Source organism: Varroa jacobsoni, unplaced genomic scaffold (genome assembly GCF_002532875.2).
Source record: "Varroa jacobsoni isolate VJ856 unplaced genomic scaffold, vjacob_1.0 scaffold_955, whole genome shotgun sequence".
Classification (NCBI taxonomy): domain Eukaryota; kingdom Metazoa; phylum Arthropoda; class Arachnida; order Mesostigmata; family Varroidae; genus Varroa; species Varroa jacobsoni.
Genome location: NW_019213857.1, coordinates 56,012 through 75,835, shown reverse-complemented (window position 1 = coordinate 75,835; position 19,824 = coordinate 56,012). Strand labels below are relative to the sequence as shown.

Sequence of the window (19,824 nt, the reverse complement as noted above, 5' to 3'; positions counted from 1 at the left end):
TTCCAGGACGACGCTATTCTTTTGCTTGGTTAGCGTTAAAGACTGAACCATACTTTGGCTGTAGTGATTGTTTGCTTTAAGTGAGAGTTTTTGATTTTAATTTAATTAAGTTCGTGAAACGCACCATACGCATTTCCAATCGGCCTGGGCTCAAGTCATGGAAAACCTATTCTTCGTCCAGTTCCTGCACTTTCAGTATTTGGGTTATAATTTTATAACATGTTACATGTGCAATGCTAGTTTTGGTCGATCCTAGACTCCAATCTCCGCTTTTACAAAAGAAGTGTTTTTGATCGCCGTAATGCGTTCTAGCATCTGGTCACTGTTTCGCTGGTCTTTAATACCCCAATCCCCGTTCTTAAAATGTCACATACTGTGTTTTTGCTTAAGGCCTCTTTGCCTAACGTCTTCAACAATTTTCGATGAACTTCCACAGCGGTGTGGACTTCGGGGACAAACAGTTGACCATTAAGGCTAAAAAAATGCTTTCATTTTGAGCTGAATTCTCCCACAGGAAAAAGGAACGTTTGTCGGCCAAATTTCATCTGCCAGCTGTGCTTGGTTTAAAAGTTATTTCGAAGTCCGCTGGATTCGCTTGAAACCAGTTAATATTTCGCGCGCTGCATGATATGTATCAATAATGCGATAATACGCTCTGTAGTGGTATCTGGCAAAAGTTTTATATACTCTTCTAGTATTTTTTACACAGTACCTAAGCTGGACTGAAACGCGAAGCAAGAAATACAATTAATCAAACCTATCCTTGACTGAATGTATCTCTTGAATATACACAGACCTATTTGAGCCATATCTAAATATGATTATCTATGTAATATATGAAGTTAGACATTTAGAAAAACTTGCATTTGTGTCGTCAATGTGAAATGAAAAAATCAATCTAACTTTTGCAAGATGATCGTTATAGTAGTACAAGTGCCTGCAAGGTTTATAGAAAACCTTTCTGCCCATATTGTTGACTTGTCTAACGCTTTAAAGTAGCATAGATCGCCCTATTTCGCGTACAGCCCAGACACCGCTGACACCTTTAATTATGGCTGACATGAATGACTGCAACGGAAGTGGGTACCTAGTGTCGACTTCGTTTCATCCTGGCAGGGGCGACCTTTCAAGGTTATGACCTCAAGAAACTACCTTCTCACTTCTTTTTCTTGGTATTCGATCTTTGTGTTTTGTACCAGTAGCCGCTTTCGTCGATTAAAACGATAGTGTAGATTTTCTTGCCATTCATGCGAACATACTCAGGAGAATCTCGATATTGCATCATAGGACGGTGGCGTTTTCGAAGAGATTGCCTGCTTTCAGATCAGAGGTACCACAAACAGGACTGAATGAGATAAGGTTATTAAAAAAAGAAAACACAATTTGTAATAGAAGAATATTTGTAGCACGGTAACCCCACGATCCAGTTAGTCTAAATAGAAATCTACTTCCATGGCGCGCGCCACAAACCTAAAAAGGGTGCTTAGACTAAAGATGCATAACAAGCCTTTAACATCGCTTAGAAGTTTGCGAGTTCTATTTCCGATCGCTTTTTTAAAAAAACGAATCCACTATGAGCAGCACTATGCAAAGTATATTTAAAAGAAGAATAGGCATGCAAACCCACCGGCGCCCACTTGTGCAACGAAGCAAAATACAATCCGTTACGAAGATGGGCGTATATCTAATAAATAGTGTACTACAGAATGACCAGACTGTGACGACTATACATAACTCTTCCGTGTTTCTAGATAGCTCTCTGTTCGTTTTATATGAAAACACTATTTTCTTTAGCAAAAGAATGGTTGTGAAGCAAAAGGAAGTGAGGACTTAAACCTTCACTCACTTCGTTCCACTGCGTTGGGAGGACTAAAAACCCCAACACGACTAACTAACGACTGGTCAGAAGCCATTAAGCAAACTCTAATTACATTATAATTTATCTATGCAATCGTTTACTCAGTTAGAAATGTTCAGTCAGTGACAAAATACGTGGACGCTTGGTGTGAAACTCCTTTTTGGCAGCGATATGCTTATAACGAAAAGAAGTATTGACACTTTGCAATTGCTAAATGGGACAAGCTCTCCGCATTGTCAGAAACTGTCAAGACTTTCCAATATTCACTGTCCGCGTTCGGCTATCTGTCCTTCGTTTTTTGCGTTTTTATGCATTGTTACTCCAGTTCACCTGGGCAGGCCAACCAGCTGGGCATCCACCCAGAACCCTACCTTCTGTGTAGTCCAAATATGATCGTCCCCTCAAACTCATTCTCCCTCTTGATTACAGCTTAAAACTCGTAAGGGTCGTATAACTATGCCTAGTTGTCGCTGAGGTTTCAGCTTGATCAATGATTATTGGTTTAGTTACCGGCTGTAGACCAACTCTAAAACAAGCTAGCTATAGCGATAAAAATATCTCAGCTACTTCCTCATGTGCGGGTGGCAGTTCGCGGAGGGAAAGCGAGTGTCGGGGGTTCAAAGAGAGGGGTGTCACAGACTACGCTTTTGATAGAGCACCTTCGTGAGCAGGAATTATTGGTAGTTGGATAGACAGGCTGTCCCATGTGTGTGTGTCTCCGAGAGACAGTCAAGTCCCCAACGCCTATCTAAGTACACAACTTTCTAGTCACAAACGAACATTCAATAAGCAGGCGCCTACATAGAGATAGACATGCGTATTTCGCGGGCACAATAACAGAATAAATTCGAAAACATTATTTCATAGTAGAACGGTGAATTAAATGTCTACCATAGGGAAAATCACGCCATCTACTAATACACATAATGATCAATATCTTCACTGAAAATATATTATCAAGATATTTAGGAGTAAGCAGATTGAATTGCATGTTCGTATACGGCACGTAGACTGTAAAAGAGTTCACCGGTATCCCTTGACAAAGAGGTTACAGAGCAACAATAATGATTGCTGCTAAATATACGAAAAATAGCCGAAAATGATATTATAAATACCATATAAATTACGAGAAACTCCAAATACACATTTTTATTCAGCTGCTACGTTATTTTAATTCGCTATTTTAATTTGGCCGCTGCATAAGTTTGCTCGGCCGATCGTGGTCATCCCCATACTCATCTCTGGCTTCCTTGATGCCACTAACTTAGAGAGGTAACATTTGCCCACTTAGTGATGCATTCGCTTTATATCTACCGATGGTTCACTGACGTTAAAAACGTTCTCTATCTGTAACTGCCTCGATAGTGTACGCGACCTGCGGTTCGCTCCGTCTTCTTCGCCGAGCTCCTTAACCAACGGACGAATTCAAGCGGGCGACATTTGTATCGAGGCGGAAAATATGACCATTGAAGCATGGATCGGGCATCTTTTTCTAAGCTATCTGCCTCTGATATGGCGCTAAAACTGGTTCATCGACAGGACCGTAACGTCTATCTAGTCAGCAGAAAGGAGTAACGAACAACTGGAGAATTATAGCCTACCTGAACGGCCCAACAAGTAGGAAACAAGTTTAATTTATAAAGCATGCAAAACCAGTCAAGTTTGGGGGAGGTTTAAAATGTAGTGGAAAAAGAAACGCAGTTCCACCGCTAGGGCTAGTCAGTATTCGGGGTTGTTCGTACCTACTTACTGTTATCCTGAACTTTTTGCAATACTTAGATGCCATTTCTTTTGGTCAAATCGGTATCCAATGTAAACTGGTAACGCAGAGAAAAGCTGTAAATAGATAAAAACATCTTATAATGAAAAAATTCCGAGTTAAAATACGCGAGTAATTATTAACTACTATAATTAGTTCTAATATGGTAAAACACATCGCTGGTACAGAACAAAATCTAATATCATTTTTAGGTTTTTCTAGCAGCACCGCGTTTTGTTATTGTAAGAGATACCTAACTCCAGTTAATAGAGCTGTTAATAGAACTTGACATTATCTCTTAGGAAGGTAATCCATCTAAAATAGAAAAGATACTGAAATTTCGAAATACTAGCTTTGCTAGATCTTTGATAGCGAGAAACCACTGAACATTTTCTACTTATCTACCCGAACAAACGCCATAGGATCGTTTTCGAAATTACTCAAGAATTTAGGGTTATTTCGATGATGCTGTCATCGGCGAACGCTAGCCATGAGGTCGGTGAAAATCCCAATGGATAAAAAAGTACCTTCTTTATTTGACGACTACACCTTCATAAAGGCCAATTGTAGAGCCACAGTGGAAGTAATTAAAGAGAACACATTTAGCACCTCTTATTGTCCTGGCTACAAACAAATTTTGTTAAAATTGTCTAATAAAAGAGTCAAAGGTTTTATTACTGAGTTACTTCATTTTTACTAGTTGGTTTTACATTGAGAAGCCAGCCGCATCTCAACAGTGTATCAACGATCGGTGACTTTATTTATTCTATATCAGTACTTTACGGTTCCTTTGAAACTAGACGCAAAATTTAACAAAATAATTATCAGCAGTTTTTTTTTCAATAACCATTAGTAAATTAAAATCAGTAATCATCTGTATTTAAACGAAACAAAGATCCGCTTATCCAACATCTCACCAAAAACTTTTCGATACTCCAACGCCAAGAAGTCTCATTGGTAACAACCGCATTACTTGCAGCAGTGGAATGGGTTTATATTCAGGCCCTTAACCTTCAAAAATAAACTACCTTTTCTGTCATGCCGACCTGGTCGTTTCATGCAACCTCCATAACGACCGAAAGCCCTACCGCCGCCTGCAAACAAAAACAACCATGTCTGGCGAAAGAATAGAACAATGACGGGCTCTGTTCAAACACATACACGGCCTATTTGCGGCTTAAGACTAGTTTTGCGGAACAGGCTTAGCGAACGCAACCAAAGTGGCATTTAATCGTATACTTCAGTGTTATATCCGCCCACTGCGGTGCTCTATCCTTTTCTATCGTTCCGTGTATCATGTTAACGTAGTGTTTTACCGAGACGTGTCACGTACCCTGCGCATCTGCTAGTTCTCCACATATGCTGCCCTGTCTTGGCCTGGCCACGTCCGTACCACAATAAAATTAACCTCTCCAACAAATTCAACTTATTTTCTTCGTGCAGAAGGCCTCGAAGTACGTAGCAATGGGACGACGTCACCGTAAATTGGCAAATCATGCCTGCCGCTTTAGGTCGTCGCCACAACATAAAGACCTTGCATGTTTCTACGCTTGAGATATAACTTGGTTGATATTGCTTACCCTTCAAAAATTGAATGCAGTTCTTAGTACGCTGCTCAGATGATCCCGCCATTTTGGTGCGTCTCAACCATAACTACTACGATGCAAAGAAACGGTTTTAAATGTAGCGAATGTAAATAAACTCATTTGCCCTGCGTGTAGAGTAGGAACGAGTGCCAATACAGGAGGTGACAGAACCCACTTGCATTCTCGAGCTAGAACTTGCAACTTGTCATGTTCTTTTTGCTGATCTGGGTAGCAAAAGATGGTACTCTGTGATCATGGGACGACAGAAATAAAATACCAGCCAGACGAATGAAGCGGGCGAAATCAGTATCAACTTGATTAGCGTTTAAAAAAAGATTACGATACTGTAACAATTGTAGACAAAGAAGTTCCACCGACAGAGGGCCACAACTTTTGAAAGGGCACTGCTACACGCGTGAAGATTTTGGCAAAAGTGCATGAGGCCTTATATAGATGTAAGTTATCGCACATCAAAAGAACGCTGCTGTTAGAGAAGAAAGAAGAGCTCGTTACGCCTACCAAAACGGTTTTGTGTTTCGACTACACTGGCTGTACGCTTTCGTCGCGGTGAACTCAATTGTCGCGTTAAGCGGATGCGAAAAAAAAACTTTTTTTTGTATGATACAACAATATTTTTTGAACTTGCCAAAGGTTTCTCGGGCGTTTATGGAGTGACTCTGCAAAGTAGGGACCTCTTTTGACGCAAAATGCATTGTGTTTATACCGTTGGCACCTCCTTATACTATATACCCGTTAGTTATTCAATACTGAGACACTGTGTGACACTTTAACAACAAAGTGGTGTCTAATTCGAATGTGTATGCCTGAACACATTTTGACCAAACTGCTATTTCAGGTAATTTATGGAGAATAAATTCAATTGAATGAGCTTAGCGAAATTCAAAGATTTTCCTATTTTAAGTAAAACTTTGTATGTAAAAACTATCCAACCTTTCACTCTACATACATCCCTGCTTGCTCTTCTTCAATTAAAACCTTATGGTCCAGTACCTACTTCACCGTAATACATTGTTTCTTTCTTGCATTCAGGAAGTCAACACTGCATGCATATTCATTTTCTGTCACCGAGCGTAGGGCCTCTTTCATTACATTAACAGAACCCGACTGCAGGCGAAGGCGGTACCACAGGCCGTTGCCAGTGAGTAACAAGGAGTCTTTGGATGTAAAAACAAAGACGAAGAACTGAAAAGACGGAAAAAGCTTTTTTCTTTCTCTCAAATCAAACTCGTTTGTGATAGCTTAATTCAAATTGGTTGCGCTGCAGGACACATGACGTGTTTGCTACAGGAAGTTGTCCTATTGTTATGGCGATTTTTGCTGCGTGAAGGCGCAACGATTCCTTTTTTAGGGACTTTTTATATTGCCACACGTGATAGTATTTTGTTAGGCCATGTCTGCAAAGAAACAGGAGCTCTGTGAATCCATATTTTGTAATAGTACATTGTCCATCTACGCGCATACTACGTCTGCCGTATAGTGTATTATAGCACGCGTTACTTGTTACTGTTATGCATACTTTATGTAGACTATTGTCACATAAATAGGTCTTTTCAGTATCAATTGTAGCTACTGCGTTAAGGCCAAAGTTTCTTAGCTCTTTACATGTGTTACGGGCAGAAATTTTATATTAGCTAACAATTTATTCATCTCAGAATCGGCCTCGATAACAGTCACTTTACCAACTCGTGTGTTGAACTGATGAAATAGCTCGATTGCAATAACCAGTAAAAACAGCACGGTGGTGACTAAGTAAGGGCTCCGATAAAGCGGACGTTTTCTAGAAGACTCAGCCGCTCATACTGAAGAGCAAAGTGACCTTTAAACAGTTCCTACCAGCTAAGAGTTAGGTAAGTGATTTCCCCTTTCTCATGATATAAAATTTAATTTATCTCAGGTTTAGTTCTCTCTACATTTGAAGCAATAAGTACAGCGGCTTATTCTCAAATCTAAAAGTCGTTCAAAAATCAAAGCCGTGTCACTTACGTGGATAAGTGATCAACATCGCGAACGTTCCTGTGCACGCACTTCTGTGTTCTTCATGAGTTACCCAAAGAAGCTAGTTAATGCTTGTTCTGTTTTACTTACGTTTTTAGACATGTAAAGGTGACATGATTCTATTCGTTCCTACGTGCCTTGGAGATCCCTCGAGTTGTAGTTATTAGGTAATCACTAGCTTGGGTCTTGTATCAATCCCATATATCGGTTCGCAGACGGAGGAGCTGCACTAAATTTTGCTCATTAATGAACAATAAAAAAAATCCAAAGACCGAAAAGATTCAACAGTTATCTCTACGCATAACTTGTATTCCGTCTATCAAAGATTACAGGACACAATCATGTGACATTAGATATACAAATGTGTAGGAAATAACGATTCCGGCCGTCCCTATACTTGAAAAGACTATAGTGCAATACATCTAACATTAACAGCTCAGGAAGCGTTTACTTGACAGGATAAATCCGAAAGCACTCTGAGGAAAAATCAAAAGATTTCTCCTCTGACAAAGGTCTCACACAAGGACAAAGGTTCCACAAAGGTCCGACCGATAGTCTGGAAGCAGGCTTTCTCAAAAACGTTTTCATTGACGAGGCATAAGCGGACAGTTAAATTACTGCGCAGAACTGTAGCTATTAGCAAAAAGGACCTGTTCAGAGCGACGTGCTCAGGATAATAACGGTTTTTTTGTATGCATCTCTCTTCGTGCAACTGCGTATTAAGCATAGAGTATGGGACAAAACCGTAATCCGTAAAGCCGCGGTTCCTTTCGTTGTCAATATATCGCACTTGAAGGATCCATTCAACGTGTTGAATGAAGGTTTTGAACAACGGTATTGTGATATTTAATACACTCAAGTAGTGAGTGAAACCTTTGTCAAATCATCCGTCAATCTATTTTTTACCGCCATTTACCGTAATCTTATCTAATCTTGTTTCAATATGACAGTACGCACAACTTTTGATTCCTTTGTACTTTTCAATTAAGTGTACGATTAATTATTAATTACCTGTGTAATGTTCTGTTCGTAGCAATTTCAGTGGAAAGTTCATTTGGTGTAAGTGCTGCTATCAGCGCCTGTCTTCGCCTCGCGTGTTTATAGAAGATTCATTGTCGATACTTACCTGACGCACGAAGTTGCCCCTTTTATCGTACGAACGCAGCGACGACTTCGAAGAGATTAGCGGTGCGTTCTCCCGCAACTTTCACGTCGAAAGTGACTGAAAATTAGAAGCTATGCAATATAGCTAGCATCCCATTTGAATAGCAAAAAAAAAAGACGGATTACCGAGTAATACTACAAAAAAAAACAGAGTAAAAATAACTACGTTTATCCATGAGCGATGTAAATTTGCGCGGGTTAGAACGGGCTGGCAATACACCTTCATGCTACTATAGCTAATTCCCTCCCAAGCAATTGCTGACAGGTTCTAACACCGATTGCCGATAAATGTTTCCAACACACATTTTTTTTTTATTAGGAAGCTAGAGGAGATTTCGGATTACTAAAAGAAATCACGGTTAATCCGTTTCTCTAGCGATAGGACGGTGATTGCTGATTGATCCCGGTTGATTGCTGATTGATCCCGGTTGGGATGTACTGGTCTATTAAATTGCGTTCACTCGAATGCTCCCCAAAACGCATCAGTATCAAACTAGACCAGCACAGGCACTGGATGATCGCCGGGTTCACGTTGGTCCATATATATGTATCGACAAAGAATCGAAGTGTCGTACGTGGAATCCTCGCTGTACACATTGGGATCGGATTGACATATCCTGAAAAAGGGGCTGATATGATCGATATGGCGAAAGCCGTTCTAATATAGACAGCCGTCGAAAATGATGCAGTGAACATAGCTGTTCACTAAAGACCGTGGACCCTATAAGTAGGACATTTGAAAAATAAATTAAAAAGCTTCTGGAATATGTATCGTTTAGTAACGGTGGCAGGCGGGAAGATGACCGCTTAAGATAGCTGCGGTCAAGAACTGTCCCGTAAGTTTTCAATGGAATGAGACAATAATTGATACCTTAGGACAATACGATACATTATAGTAGTAGACTAAAATACATACAAATTAACTATATATGGTACTACCGTATACAGTCTTACGTTTCGACAAAAGCCCACAATATTGGCGACGTTTACAATGCAGTATACAAAAAATTGACAGTTCTGTCAGTCAGCTAATACGTAAATTGATGGCTTTTTAGATAAAGTACATATCTATGTTTGTACTGCCAACTCGTCGTTCAAGCAGAAACAAACATAAGGTTATATTTTGACATTTTTTTTGTTACTGCTGCCCAGGGTCATTGCAACAATCCTATGAATTATTATTAAATACAAATTATCACAAAGGCAACCATTATCATCATAATTATTTTACATATGTGAGACAATTTTCATTATTATCTTATAAGAAAAAGTAAAAATTAACATGTCCTAGCAATCTCCAGTAGTATCGGTTCGCCTGGTATAGAAATTTCCTTAAACGAAACAGACATTTGCCCTATTGTGTGGACTCAATCTCAATCGCTTTGGTGTGCTTTTTAGCAGTCGATTTCTATTGTGACTTGAGTCTCCTTGAGGTTGAGGTAATGCTCCGACAATTGGCAATAACACAATTCATTTTTTGGTAATAAACAGCCAACAATTCTCAGCGATTATGAGATCTGGAATTGAGTTATTGCTTGACTATGACGGTTAAAAAATCAATTGTCTCATCTCAGATCGTGCCGCTAAACGGTGTCTCATTTTACTAAATATCCATAATACATTCAAGGTTTATCGCCATCGCAACTTGTAAGCCGTTAAGGAGGCATCAACACCATTGTCTTGCCAAATTCGGACAGCTCATTCTGTCAGCTTTCCTATATTATACCGTAGGTAAGACATGCACCGAGGCCCCCAAAGAAAGCCTACCTTAGCTGGACGATAGCAGGTTTAGGATCTTCTGAAATTGAAAACAATTGCTTAACGTTTGAAACGGCAAAAAATTGTTATACAAAAGCTTCGTTAATTTCTGAACGAATCTGAACGCAATGAACCATTGCAGCGTAACACGTTGGAGAGTCTGTAAAGAAAAAAACTTTTATCAACTATCTAAATCTGTTAGGCCCACATTGGATGTTTCCCGCTACAGGGTCCAAACGGGATCGCTGTTCGCTGTGTACAAACTATAAATGGAAAAGAACCGAATTGAGTTTTGCAGTAGTACATGGCATACTCTTTCCACAATTTACGTACGTTAAAGGGTTTAATCACTCCATTTGCCTGGACCAACAACTCCTTGAAATACAGCCACATGAAATTGACTATTCTATTTATTCTGTGTGACTCATTTAACGGAACGTTGCCATATAAGAAAGTTTGACATACATACATACATACATCGTGCATTGACAAATCGCACAGCACAACAAGCTAACAAGGGGCGGAAAACTAGAAATTTTCCTAAACTAACAAAAAACGACATTCGTGATGTCTTTTTTTGTTAGTAAACGCTGCTTCCAAATAGGACACCGGTGCATATACGGGACACCAAAGCAGGCTAAGCCTGACAGAACCTGACCAGCAAAAATATGTTGGGCGAGTGAAGTAGGCGGTTTGAAAAAGGCCGTTTCCCTTCACTTTGACGGAGAAGCAGTTGCTTCCGCGAAGCGATAATTTGTGCGCAATGATCTCACATCTTCAAAGATCTCTGAACGGATGCTAATGATGTAATTGTTACTCAGCGATGCAAAGCGCTACAACCATATGGACAGATAGAATTGTTTTTGGCTATAAAGCTAGGTTAGGTTAGGGTTAGGTTAGGGTAGGGTTAGGTTAGGTTAGGGTTAGGTTAGGTTAGGGTTAGGTTAGGGTTAGGTTAGGTTAGGGTTAGGTTAGGTTAGGGTTAGGTTAGGTTAGGGTTAGGTTAGGTTAGGGTTAGGTTAGGTTAGGGTTAGGTTAGGTTAGGGTAGGGTTAGGTTAGGGTAGGGTTAGGTTAGGGTTAGGGTTAGGATTAGGGTTAGGTTAGGTTTTATGACCATCCGATTTCAGTGCAGTCCCTCATTATATAAGTGTGTAAAAATGTCAAATTGGTGACTCTCTCATTTCGTAATTCCGATCGCTTGTTATCTGAGTATGGCACTGGGACTTGATTGGCTATTTAAACAAAAAATAAGGTGGCGCTCATCATTGTCCTACTACAAATTCACGATACGAATCAGCTGAAAGGAACCAGAAGCAATAGAAGCTAACGGACTACGCCATGTGGTTTCTAATCAATTTGTATTGTCGCTGAGTTATATAAGTACATTTAATTACTTCACGACTAAACGCTGCCTTTGTAAAAATTTAGCTTCATACTAATTTGCGTATCTGTAGGAGGGACTTGGCACTGGCTTGACCTCTACTTCAAAATCAAAAGTAGTAAATCAATATGCTCAACTTTTAGACCCTCGCGAATATCTGCAGTGATATGAGTTGACTAAAATTAATTGTCCTTCGGACCTATTCGAGAGCGAATCTAGGGCTATCGCCCCATTCATAGAGCTTTGGAGTTTACTCACGCAAGTTATTTAGATCTTTCCATTACGATGGCTGAGCTAAGGCTCGTACTGTTATTTAATTGTATGCTCCTTTGTACTTTTTTTTATATCTTAAACAGCCTTTCGCATCGATGTTTCGTACATGGCGCTGAGGCATCCTTAATTTGCGTACGAATAAATTGTTTGCGATCTCCCCCTTCCTCAAAGCCCCTGTACAACAAGCGTGTCTGCTTCTCATGGCGCCTGTAGTCCACGGTTATTGCCGCTTAATACTCGAAATTTGTTGATTAAGATGAATGCTTAGGATGAAGCTAGAAGCTGGGGCTGAAAATGAACTCTACGTTACAAAAAACCTTATACGTTAATAAAAGCATTGTTGTTCCACTCGTATACAATGCAAGTTAAACCTTTTTGACTATAGCTTTAGATGTTTAACTTGATACGATTTTAGCAACTTAGTAATTCTTTCATATTATGCTTGATATGATTGCAGTTTTATACATAGTCATAATAGAGAACTCCGCTCTTTAACTATAAGTTGAAGCTTTGTAACGGGTTTGCTGATTTACGGGAAATTGTAAACGCCTACGGCGTAGACAGTTTAGTGGCTGACGTGGCCATAAGTGATAAAAATGGCTGATATTCTAATTTTTGATTTTCCAAGATTCTCAATTGTAAAATTCTAAGATTAATAAATTCGTGTTTGAGCTATAATGAGTGTCAGATCATCTTTCTATAGTGTCAGATTAGTTCTCTGTTTATCCAGAGCATGCTAACTGAACTGCTAGCTAACTCGTCTTTACTAGCCATAGAAATGCCCCACTATGCACAATTATAGATACTTAATGACAATAAATATCTAGCATTCTATGAACGGTTTGCTGTAGTATATCGATTTTTCAAGATATGTTGTGCGTACGCTATGCTGAAGTGGTGAAAGGTCAAAGTTTTCTACTCCACCACCATCTACCATGACATACATGCAGACAAAACCAGCTGTCCTTTCCTAAAAATACAGTGGGTCAATAGCTTGCATTGCTTTCTTCTAATTTTCTATTGATTATATAATTATCGCAGAACATGGCTTTTTGAAAGTATTGTATTGTTCTATTTTTAATTAACTGAAAACTCAATTCAGTTATCAACTGTTGCCCAGTCATGTTTCCTATTTATGATGTCTGGAAAGCTTTACCAGATATGTTCATGTTCACATAGAGTTATATTACAATATAAAACGACGTTGAAACTGAACAATGTAAGGATGATTTTAACTTAAATTGATATTTGTACCAAGAACGCAGACCTGAATTACTGTGATATGTACTTTAAACATACGTCACTCAGTAATTTCCTTGCTCTAGACAGTATGGCGACCGAGTTCCGGAATATCCCGCCTTCTTTGTATCCTTCAGTTGAGGTCGCAGTCTGTCATTAATGTCTTCGTGCAACAAAAAGAAATACGATTTAGCCTTGTCCCGCGTGTGTAGTAAATACAGCATATTCAAAGTACGCTGCGGATATTCTGAACGTCTCGAGAAAAATAACAATACGGTTCCACTCGTCAAACATATACAATAGACTTCCGGATACATCGAGTCCAGAAACTCTCAAAACGGTACCGGCATTTAGTGCGTTCGATTCGGTCGAATCCACCAAAGCCGCTGGTGACGAAAAGTTCATTCGTTTGAGCTCCTCCCCAATAACACGACGTAACGTTTGAGGCCGGTATGCGGACGTCCATACGAAGAGCCTTGGTGTTCGGGTCGACACGGAACACTCAACTTGTGGTCAAGTCAAGCGTTGATTACGAAGCTTTGGTTAACTCCGTTAAGACCACGTGTGTCTTCACGAGAACATTATCGTTTATTTCGAAAGGACATTTTCAGTTAGACTATTTGTTCCATGCATTTAATTGGAAGCAAGAAAGAAACTAAATGCTTATCTCAGTAGTTTATATATTACAATGGGACGCCTACTCGTTACTAGAAGTAACGTTTCAATTGAAAATGTACATTACGTCTGTAATCAACGTAACTAAGAACGCAAATCGGCTGGTACCTTCGTCGTAGCAGACGATCCACACTTTACCCTCCGCGTCGTTTGTCATGCCACCCGGGAAACCGCAACCTCTGTAAGCTTTGTCCACGTTGACTTGATCCAGAAGAACGCTGGGCTCGCCAGTACCTCCCGATGCCGCGTCAAAGTCGGGCAGGTAAATCCTCCAGACATGCGAATTGATACAGAACATTCTCCCACTGGCCCTCGTCGTTCCGTTGGGGATACTTAGACCAGTCATATACGATTTTAGCGTCAGGTCTGTTCAGCATTAACCAGTCAGACCGGTCGACACATATTAATTAAGGTGGCACGAAACTTCAGTCGTTCCCTACAAATAGCCATTACAGCCGTACGGGCACTGACTATGTACCAGTAAGTACAAATATTCCCAATTAATATCAACGTAATGTATAATCGGCATGTTGAATAGATGTATTTCCAATAGCAAGACTTCCATGTGCCTTGAATTTAAGTGTTGAGTTACGTTTTGTTTTCAGATAATGGGTTTTGCCTTGCAATGCACAGAGGAGTTCAACTATTAGGATGGATATTACCCGGCGCATGTAGAACCGACTTGTTATAAGGCGTACATAGTGGAATGGTCGAATACAACTTGCGAAGCCTGTAATTATCTTGCTTACTGAACGAGCACAGAGAGCCTTTTCCTGCAACCCAGGTCTATGGGTGCCACCCCAAAATCTGCCCATTTTGTCACATTTGCCATCATTGAAATGGCTTGTCGGTGTCTGCCTAAAGCAAAAAGAAATTTATGATGTTTCGCGAGCGAACACGCCAATAATACTAATTAACAAAAATAATACGAGTTAGTTTGATTTACAAATTCACAGGAATAAAACTTCACAGATAAAATGAACAAAACGCGATTTTGATTAAGGCTGACTATTAGTAAACTTCCCCTCTTGAATCGTGGTATTATAATTTTTTCTCGTATATTCCCGATTATCTCATAATTTTCAGTCTTGCAAAATACGCGCAGTAGGCCTTTTTATTCAAGCAACGTCTGTTGCGTGGTTTGTATATAGACAGTCTCTGTCCTTTTCTTAAACTTTGTCTTAGATTGTTGAGTGCCCACCAGGTCCAGCTTGTTATGTCTTGTTATGTCCTAAAAATTTCACCTAATAGCACTACCATCGTTTTCAATTTTCTTGTTCTTTTTCCGTTTTGGCTGTCGCAGCAAATTTAACTATTTGTCATCAGTGCTCAGAGATGATATTACCGTACTAAAAACCGGGTAGCACAGTGTCCTACTAAGAAAGAGCAGGCAGAAGGTGAGGTATTGCAGTCGCAAGAGCTCTACGTATCAAAAAACGCTTGCCAAGAAATCCCACATACACGCAAGGTGTCAAGGGTTGATAAAACATCTAACTTAACAAAATAAAATAACGGTGTTGGTTAGCTTGGCAGCAGGATTATGTATTGTGATACGTATCGCGCACACTGGGTGCCCCATTAAATGAGACTACGATTTTGTGTGAGTGTAATAATACAGGCACAATTTCATAGCATTTTGGTCGCAGTAACCAAAAACTACTTTTTTACTAAAGTTCTATTTATAAAAAAATATAAATAATTAAATATTTAATCATTACCCTAGCTGCTCACCGTACAGTTGTATGTTTGTTTATTATTTTTGTTACTCTTCTTTAGTAGATTTTTTTTCTCTCCTTCAATCTCCTTTAGTAGAACCGACGTTTGGGTAAGCCAATGCAACTTGCGCAGTTCCCGTTTGTACATCACGATAGTGTGTTTAGGATTGGAACGGTACGGCACCACTCCGTCAAAATGTACACACGTCGACTGTTTTGTGTATGGATTAAGGCGGCAAATGTCACCGACAAGAGCGTCCACATAGAGACGACTCTGTGAGGCTACATCCCAACGGGGTTCTAAAGGTGGGGTACGGTCTATGCAGATTGGGTAGTTTCCTTTCAAAAACACAATACGCAACGTAATAATCCTGTTAATAATAATAAATGAATTATGGTATCAATCAAATTAGTAGAGCTGGCATGAAAACCTAGCAGATATGCTCAAATTATGATACAGTTAAAAAGAATGCTATGAAAATGGGACCTATTTGAAAAGAGTCGGTTGAAATTAGTTGGGAATATGAGAATAAAAAGGTAACGATACGAAATAAATAATAATTTTCTATCAAAATGCAGTGCTCTTTTTATATCGTAATTAGCTGTAAAGTATTATACGCACTGCACTATAATGAATGACGTTTATTTTTATATCCTTCTAAATATATCAATCTACGTTTAAAGAATCACTGTTCAATTGAAACAGCGTTTGATATACCTTCGCCGATCACCTAAGTAAGATGGGCATCACTTCAATCTTCGGCATTGACCTTGCTACATTCTACAGCCGTACGGAGCCTCCACACAAATTGTTTTACATGAGTACAGCCTTAATAGAGCGTATACACACACCTTTGTTCCTTTCCACACAACTGTTTGCTACTTACCCACCTCTGAAGATATTTGAAACACAAGATTGTACCAACTAAGTACTAAATTTATATTTAAACGCGTTCTATCCACCACCAGCTGATTACGTTGGCAGAAAACGTGGCGTATTTGAAGGCACACACGGTGAGGCTAAAAAGGAAAGGAATATTTGGTCTCTCCTTTCGTTCGCTCCTTAGCGAGTGGCTCTGCAAATTCTTCTACGTGTATGCAGCCATTAGCGCTTAACTACTCACGATTACGTTGCAACCAATAAGGCCACAGGTCCCCATCGTGTGTTGTGTCTGTGTTAAACTTAACGGACAGGCGGTCCACAGGCCACAGTCGGTAGAAATGTCCTGTTTCGTCCGCTAACACAGCTTGGGCCCTACGTCAATTGACCTTTGATTGGTTATTTAGATCGATGGCGCCTCTCACGTTACTATCTCCGCCGTCTGCTTCTGGAAATATTCAGCCATTCCTTCTATTGGTTCTTGGTCGTCAGTCTTGTCTGTATAATTCTGTCCTAAAGTTGAGAAGCGACAATGGTAGTTGGTGGAAGAAGAGGGGACCTGTGCACATTGAACTGGAAAATACCGATAGACGTCTAGTTCGCTCTGAAGGAAGACAGACTTCGTGTGCTGGTTCTGCCTTGATGTGAGGAAGGTTTCTGTTCGCCACTCCGTGGATCTCTGTAGTCACCAGCACAAATTCGCTACTTCAACGAGAAAATATGGAGAAGCGTGTAAAGCCTAACCGGCTGCTTGAACTCTATGCCAAAAATTACTCCTCTGTAGGACGGCAATAGACGGCATGAAGTTCAATCAACGAAAAGCAAATTTCCTAAATTAAAAAAAAACCTGTTTTGCAAAAAAAAAAAAACAATCGAAAAACCGATTTGATTCTTGAAAAAAAAATTTGAAAACGCTCGTCGGGATAATAATACCAGAAGCTGCAAATGCGAATAAAAAATTTAAATAAGAACGCCAGAGTTTTTAAATGTTAGTCAGAAAAGGTACAGGAAATAATATAGATTTTTGATATTTTTTTCATTTCTGAGCCAAATAGAGGATTATCGAGGATCTTATTGAGTTTTGCTGAACGGTTTAATTAAATACCAGTTGTGTGTTTTTTCTCTCACTATACGTCTCCTTCAGTCATACAGAGCGATATAAACGCAAACAATAATGTTTGGTATTAAACTTGGCTTAGAATAGTACAACTGCTTCAAAATTTATGTGCTTTTAGGAATATTGCTAATTGATATGATACGATCTTACCTCTCGCCTTTGTCTTTGTCAAGAATGTGTCATGTTTAGATAAAACGTGTACTCACTTTATTTGCTAGAAAAGTCTGATTAAACACATTGAAAGTTTTTCAAATAAAGGATGGGTGTTAGTCGTATTGTGAAAAAAGCGGCGTAACTCTCCTATCAAACCGCGTACCTGTGTAGTTCGGTGGTTTTTGGAATTACGTCAAACGAGCTGGGTATTCAGGGACCCTTCTTTTTGTATACGACGTACGCGCGTATATTTGAGCTCAGCGTTTCGCTTTTTCTGCGACTTGATTGCGACAATAAATAAGGTATAACTGGCTCTTAGTGGCGTTATCACTTACTGTGGAAGACATTTAAGTGAGTTTCCGGCAGTACCCTAAAAGCTATTTTAAAAGCAGAGAGATAGCACATGTAACGTGTAATATACAAGAAGTTGGTGTTACTATTTCTATTTAGGCAAAAAAATTATAACCGGCCTCTTTTGATATTGTTTACCGGTGTATTTACTTCTATCGTTCCCTAGCAATTACTTCCACTGTGTTGTACCGTCGCCGTGTTCAGGCACAAAATCGAAACTGAATTACGTCTTCAGGCTAGAGAAATTGTGTAGTGCAGACAGATGCTGCGCTCGCACCATCGACAGACTCGGGCGTATACTCTCTTGTAAATGTCAGATAGAGCGCTGATCGAATTGACTGTGTTTCTGGAGACGCACTCCCGGTGATGTGACTATCGAACCGTAGTTAACACCACACTCCGCTTGTTGTTTACGCGCACTATTCAGCGTACAGCCGATAAGCTAATCAAAAAGTGTCTTCACTTTCGTAAATGAACTTCGATGTCTTCATGTCGCTCGTTCTCTTTTTTGTTTTAAAATGGGATCTACCCGTGTACGAATACAGGCTGTAACTCAGCTTCTTTTCTGGTTGCTCACAATGGCCTCGACCGAATTCAGTATTCTGATATATGATGAGCCCGTCCTGGTGCGTCCAATGCGTAGTCCAGCACAAGCGAGCCCTCAGTCGAGACTTGACTATTTGCTTTTTTGAGGTGGTTGCAAAGTTCTACCACTACGCGATTGTCGTACAGAATCAATGGCATTACTCTGTTTTCCAATAGAACTATGCTATAGCCGATGAAAAAGCCTTGTTTGTCGCCGGCACAAAAAGTTCACGAGCCAAACTTTGTGTCAGGGACATTAAGGCAGGTGAACTCCGTAGGAGCGACCCGACTGACGAGGTCGGTGCATAGCATGAATGATTGAAGGTTCGTTAACTCGACCGTTTTCGAAAGGCCCAAAGGGCTTACCATTTGGAGCGTGTTACAACGAAATAAGATCGTATTCGCTTCTCCACGAGCTAGAAAGCGTAGATGTAAGCAATAGTGTTGACGAGCCCTGAAAGGCTCAGCAGTTCACATTGAGCAAGCCACCATGCGGCTTTCAGGCCACGGAGAGGATGGCAAGCGAAAAGGAGTGCGATATGTGGCCAGAATATTAAAATGCCAAAGCACTAACTGCGAGGTCTGAAGCTTCTTTGTTAGCTCCGTTCTGCTGCTAGAAGGTATTCGAGCCCAACAGTAGCCGTGAGTAGCTTCTCCGAGTACGGCTTTCGTTCACAAAAGGAAGCGCACCTGAGCCGGGATAGGCCAAAGACATGGGTCAGGTTTTTTTTTTGTTGAAAATCGCTTTATGTAGAAACAAACAGGTATATACGTTATGGTGGTTCAAATTATGTCACGTTATGGGCTCATAGTACTCGCTGTAAGCCATGGGTTAGGGTCAATCTATTAAGTGCTGCGAACGTGCCATCTTTTTCGGAACGCTTACTTTGAGTTTGTTCCAGTCTACAAAAGCTGCCTTCATTTTCACATTCCTTCATTTTCCATATATATATATTGCTTTACCGTTACTCTACCTCAAGCACTTAAAGGTGCCACACTGGACACACGGACGTAAGGCCGACTGTAAACACTCTTTTTCAACATTACACAGTGTTACATGTGACTTGCACAACTTTTGTTGGTTAGCTTTCAGAGGGCCTGAGGGTTAGGTCAACACAAACATGTCTCCACATAAATATTAATTACCTAATTTAAGGTAACGTTGGCAAATGACCTGAGAACACTTGCTAGTTGGGATGGGATCTTTCAAACAATGTAAAGAAGACTGCTTTTAAGTGAATATCTCCTGGAACATTAGCCCCGAGTAAGTCCTTTTTTTGCTTATAGCTGAGTCGCATTATGTTAATAACCCT

The 19,824-nt window shown here is 40.0% G+C and overlaps 1 protein-coding gene across 1 annotated transcript; it reads right to left on the bottom strand.

Annotated features, from left to right (window-relative positions):
- Positions 1–12,972: 12,972 nt before the first annotated feature.
- LOC111265319 (regucalcin-like) lies at positions 12,973–18,880 on the bottom strand. The gene is made up of 5 exons (XM_086970438.1): positions 18,753–18,880; positions 15,442–15,796; positions 14,432–14,564; positions 13,819–14,076; positions 12,973–13,536 (listed from the first exon to the last, which is right to left on the bottom strand). The coding sequence occupies exons 1-5, from the start codon at positions 18,878–18,880 to the stop codon at positions 13,322–13,324; spliced, it is 1,089 nt and encodes a 362-aa protein (XP_086826564.1). The 3' UTR covers positions 12,973–13,321.
- Between the last annotated feature and the right edge of the window lie 944 nt (positions 18,881–19,824).

Coding starts and splice junctions, on each gene's coding strand:
- LOC111265319 (XM_086970438.1), bottom strand. CDS start 18,880: ATGGTAAGCCCTTTGGGCCTTTCGAAAACGGTCGAGTTAACGAACCTT. Junction 15,797..18,752: donor CTTAATGTCCCTGACACAAA/GTTTGGCTCGTG, acceptor TATTATTAACAG/GATTATTACGTTGCGTATTG. Junction 14,077..14,431: donor GATAATTACAGGCTTCGCAA/GTTGTATTCGAC, acceptor AATGCTGAACAG/ACCTGACGCTAAAATCGTAT.